The sequence below is a fragment of the Argopecten irradians genome, chromosome 6, assembly GCF_041381155.1.
Source record: "Argopecten irradians isolate NY chromosome 6, Ai_NY, whole genome shotgun sequence".
NCBI lineage: Eukaryota > Metazoa > Mollusca > Bivalvia > Pectinida > Pectinidae > Argopecten > Argopecten irradians.
Window position 1 is genome coordinate 82056 of NC_091139.1, and position 6028 is coordinate 88083.

General features: G+C 34.4%; 1 protein-coding gene across 1 annotated transcript; it reads left to right on the plus strand.

The window, feature by feature from the left end:
* Positions 1-1867: 1867 nt before the first annotated feature.
* Positions 1868-4792, plus strand: LOC138326229 (uncharacterized). The gene is made up of 4 exons (XM_069272354.1): positions 1868-1965; positions 3242-3337; positions 4166-4283; positions 4594-4792. The coding sequence occupies exons 1-4, from the start codon at positions 1944-1946 to the stop codon at positions 4775-4777; spliced, it is 420 nt and encodes a 139-aa protein (XP_069128455.1). The 5' UTR covers positions 1868-1943; the 3' UTR covers positions 4778-4792.
* The last annotated feature ends 1236 nt before the right edge of the window (positions 4793-6028 follow it).

Consider the following 6028-nt stretch of genomic DNA (forward strand, 5'->3'; position numbering starts at 1 on the left):
TAATATATGAGTGAATTGAAAGTGATAATCTACAGTTGAATGAGTGACTGCTGTGTGAGATGATGTGATGGGGTTTTACATTGTGCTTGTTTGGTAAAGTCCATAGTACATTCGAATGTAGATACTTGTTAATTAATTCATGATAGCAAACATGGTAAATTAAATATCGTGTGGTAGTGTTCGTAACCTAGTATCAAGTTATCGTTGGATGAAGAATATGTATGAAAGCCAGAGGGTATACCCCTTAAATCATAATAGTTATAAGCAGGTGTGAGAATCTGGCAGGCAAGGTGAGAATTGTAAACAGTCCTGAGACTGAATTACCTGTTGCCAGATGAAACAAGGTAAACAGTGTCAAGGAAATATGTTCAGTTAGTAAAAAAATTGCGATCGACAGGTAACAAATAACTGCCATTTTAAGTCACACTCAATTTATCCATATCAATCCAGGTATGAAAGAACTTTTTTTTGCACACAGTGTGAATATCCGTGTACTCCAAAGATATGACATTGTAATGTCTTTACATCACCCGATGAAATGAGAATAGTGACTCCATCACATGCAGAATTTTAACTCGACCATACGTGCTACATGAGAAAGAAAGAATAACATCTCTCACGTACACATACCATTGATCTTTCGAAATGAATTAATGTTATTCTAGGAAATCATATACACACGTCAAGGTAATCACATTGTTCACTTCACTGTTAGAGTACATGTTATCAGCGCCCATATATCGGATATTTTTCTATAGACGGTTAACAATATAAATTTTTTGCGGTCTATTTGAAAAATCAGGATGACATGAAAATCCATGCCCCGGCCTGATAAATCATATCATCTGTCGGTTGATAAACAAATGATGGACGTCTTATCGCTTGCTTTTAGCCCTTGTACTGGATAATCACCTGGGCCAACAAAGTTACATTATCACTAACAGTAGTGGTTCAATATCCCTACTTCTAAGCAGATAAACACTGGTATTGAAATATCTAAACTTTATTTATATATTGACTGTAAACTGGGTTACTCATGGTTATTTCACTGCCTTCATCCCTGCCCAAGTAACTGCTATAAAATTAGAATAATGCACCATGGCATAAGCCCGTAGTCCTCGAAGGAACATTTTTTTTTCTCAAAAATTATCATAATCAATAGTAACATTACCTCATTGATTATCATTTTCTTAGTTTTTTCCGCCAATTTCATTTGATTTCGATATCCCACGTGATCCCTATAAAACAATGATCGACTGATAAATGTGATTAACAGAACTGCATATGGATAGATTGGAAATTCAATTAATTATTACGTCGAAGTCATTTAAGCGTTTGACTACGTCATGCATTGTAATGTTTCCCGCACGCTTTTAGCTTTTCAACTACCAATACAAATATTTAATGCACGTAAAGAAAAAGCAAGAAATATGATCAAACAATTATAGCATTTTGAATTCGGTCGATGCATGTGTTTATTGACCAATAAAAAACTATCGACAGAAAACGTAGTCCGAGGTTGCTATATTAAACCAATTTTATGCCCAATACGAGACCAACTAAAAGTATTTAGAATTGATATTTTCTAATTGTGCTTTACGAAAGAGAAGTTTGTTTTTCTTGTACTTGAACTACCTTCAAAAATTAAAATGCCAATACTTTTTTTCGACACTATCGCAAACGACTAAAAGATATGCACACTAAAGAGAAAAATGGTTACAAAAGACGATATTACCTTTCGGACATGCCTGCAGCATAAAACATACAAAGCATCTACTATTCGATAAGTAAACAATATCCATAGACACGCTATAAGATGGACTTGTTACATTCAAGCAAATTTAAAACACATATTTTACATATTTACAGAATGCAATCCTGGGTTTTATGGTGACTTCTGCGATCAGATATGCCCAGACAAATGTCATGATCAAATTTGCAGTATGGATGACGGTAATTGCACGGGTGAGTTGTTTTGTTGTTTTAATTTCCTAATAATTAGGCTCTTTTGATTTCACGCCGCTGGGTTATATAGGGATTGGATTTCGTTTTTATGTTAACCATGCTTGTATGGAGCAATTCCTCTAAGAATATATTCTATGGGGCGCGTTAGCGCCCCATATTGAAAGTGGGAGGAGCTTACTCAATTGAACAGCGAATGATGACGCTTCACGTAAGGTAGAATTATTCATCCGCGACGATAACAAAGTTCAATATTTTAGTGTAAAATAAACATGACAAACAAAGTAAATTTCAGAGAAAAATTTTATTTAATCAGATCAGAACTTTAAATATATATTCAATTCTGCTAAAAGTTAATATATAGCGTAATAACATAAAGAATTTGTACACGGCCACATGTGTGAACTCTGTGACCGTTATTGTGCAGCGAGGCGAAGCTGACGCACGCTTACACACATGAGTTTGCCGAAGTTGCCACAACACCGATTTTCAAGTAGCTCAATGTTGTTGAGATGTCGTCTGACTTGACGATATTACTACATCCTTGGGAGCCATGTGATTATATGATCTACGCTTAGATCCATATCGCCATCGCCATGAAACAAATTCACTTGTGTTCGATGGATGCAATGTATTTGTGGTGACGCGTAACTGTCAACACGTGGATTATTAGCGGTGCATGTTTTATAATAAACATGATTAAATTCCAAAGAACAAAGACAAGAGGATATGTTTATAACTGACCTCTATCACAGGGTCTCACGCCCGTCCACCCCAAAGGCTCGATCGTAGGACGAACATAGGCACAGAGGTAATGTTTACATTTGACACCCATCATTTTTAACAAAAATGAAAGCACGTCGCCCCGGTCGGGATATTTTTCCGTTTCTTTATACAGTTGTTAATTTAAAAATTGTTTGAATCATATATAAATATAAAATATGTATATATTGTTTACATTTTTCCAAAATTCTATGAAAAACAACAATATACACGTAATGTTGCGTCAAAATGTAAACAAAGCCATGTGTTTCTTTTTAAAAAAAAGTAGTCCTTTTACGTTGCACAGAACATTTTCATACGCAAGTTCAAAGTTCAATGTTACCATGCAATTATGGTAAACAAAATCGGCTAGTATTAGCGTATAGTGACCAAGCCTAGCAAGTGTAAATATATCAGTATATGGTCTAACTCATACATACAACCTTCACAAGCTTTATTTGAATTATCATACGTTCATATAGTGCTACAACTAATTCGTGTTTTGTTTTTTCTAAAGTATGTGTTCCGGGATTTTACGGACGTTCCTGTAGCCAAGGGTGTCCATCTAACTGTAAAAACAACGTTTGTAACCTACAGGACGGACAATGCATTGGTATGTTATCAATTTATATTTTATATCGAATGTTTTTTACTTATATGTTGTCTAATCCAGGAACTAAACACACAAAGGACAGTTTTTAGACACGTTTACAAAATCAGATTTTGTATTCGTATCGTATAAAACGCATGAGGGAATATATTGTCTACTGTTTGATCATTGTATGCCTAAATCAAGGATTACAAATTTGGCTATATCGAAACTACCTCATTTGCATAGGCATTCATATCAATTCATTGGTTTCTGAACGTTTTTTAAGCCCAAAATATTGCACATTTTCAGTATGCTTTTTCACAATGTTATAGATCCCCCGTCAGTCAATACCAATAACTTTGATTGGACTAAGATTGCGTTTGCTTTACGACCACTATTGCATAGGCTGAAGCCACGAAATTGTCCCAATGAAGAATGTGTTCTAATTATATTCTAATTCTAATGAACAGAATTCTTCAAGCATTACCTAAACGTTGGGTGCCGTTTAGCCGGTTATTTTACGCGAGGATGGTACTTTTACGAATTTGCGACATAATCGCAAATGTGTATCCATGGAGTATTAAAAGTTGTATGGATTATGTATACCATTGAAGCCAAGTCACCAAACTTTGATTCGCTTTAACTAAATTTTCCGAGATTTGGGTCGAAATCACGAATAGTTTTATTCTCGAAAATAACCGGCTTAATACGGTATATCTAATTTTATAGCGCTACTTGCGGACAACATTGTGTTTAGCTTTAACTATGGTTTTTATTGACGTATTCGTCATATATCCAGTGCTATGCAAATGGAATATTCCAAACATTGCCTGATATACGTTCTTTTAGAAAAAAAAGCCCAGACGACTGAACCTGAAAACCAGACTGGCACATATGCGGGGGCCGCTGTGGGAGCGATTATCGTTATTGCTATTGTAATAGTAGTTGTGGTGTTTATCATTAGAAGGTAAGAGAAACAGTACGGCGAAGAAGACGAAACTATTAAGCATTAACACGATTTAATACGAGAATGTATTACAGCTCAATTTAAGACGTCGATTTAACACAATATCACTTTAAAGAAGTGATTTAAACAAACGAACAAAACACACAGTATCCTAAAAATAACGCCTTGAAAAATCTATCTACTCATGATCATTTACTACTTTCTATATAGGGTACGATGCAAGTATCGGTATGTATGGAATTTTAAATTTTCAGCATTCAGAACATTCATGTTACATGTTCGCACATATCTGACAAATCTTCTTTTGTAGGCGACGGCAAATTCCAAATAGAAAAATGAATAACAACTTCGATGGTGATTTAGAAACAACATCGTCCTTGCCCCCTGTTAAACCAAAGAGTAATGACAAGGGCCGTGCCGTATCAGCACGTAAGTGTCGCTTTTATATCAGAATAATTCAATTTTGCTTAAAACAAGCATTCTTATTGCCTTAACAAATTACTTTATCAGCCCATACCATAAAGGAAGAAAAAGCGTCGCCGTTTGTAACGTCGCTTTTGATTGGCTGATATAACGGCGTAATGATATCATAGAAAAAAAAACACTCCTAACATTAACTCGTAGTTTTTAATAGATTATATTTAGTAAATTGAATTATAAATATTATTTTGAATGTATTTTTGATGTTATGGTGACAGAGCACAAAAATATCTGTGTACTCTCATCAAAAACCGGTATGCAGTTTATTTAAAGCTTTAAAGCTGCACAAGTGGCAATTGTCACAAACTAATACAATATTTGTTAGGTTCAGTTTTCATTAAAAGGATTCTCAATAATAGTGAGACAATCCTTGTATTATTTAAGAATCAATACATTGTCATGCTTTGTTAAATTGTGTTTCTTTGATATTTAATATCTATTAAACACAATGTATCATATTCACTATGTGTTGTTGATCCAAAGATTTAATTTGACAATTTCCACAGTGATCATGTCAGCATATCGAACCGACTATCACTTCGTCATAGAAACATCCTTTTTTTGGGGATGTGGATGTGGCGCAGTGGTAGAAGGCCCAGCTATGTTTGGCTAGGCGAATGGGTGCCGTAGATCAGGAGTTCGAGGCCCGGATAGGGCACGAGACAATAAATTGTCTTGCTTTGTTAAATTGTGTTTCTTTGATATTTAAGAATACAACCGAGATTCCTATCTTTTTAATAATATTTGTGACCTTATTAGGAGAATATCAATCGACTGTAAATATAATATATTTTAAAGCAATCGTTGAATCGAGTTTACAATTACATTGTACAGTCAATAATTTACTGCTGAAAATATAATTCTATAAAACCTGTCTAATCCGACACCATACGGAACAGTGATGGAGTTCACAAGTTATTACAGATGTCGAGTGTCGCATAAGATAGGTTTTACGGTATACACAATTGAGGAATGGAATTTTGAAAGTATGTGTAACAGGGTTATAATTTGTTATTATTTTCAATATGTCTCGTGTTATATTTTAAGGTGTGTGTATCTTTAAAGCATTATCAGATTTGTATGGAGTGTGTTCTTTAATAGATTTGAATATAGGTATTGATGTATTGGACAATATGGACATTAATGATCATCGAAGGTGATAATTCCGTAAATCACCTTAGGGAAACTCGTGCTTCTTCGAAAAAAAACAATTATCCTATATGGGGTTTTCGCTTATGCAAGATCAATTGAATTATATTTAAGTA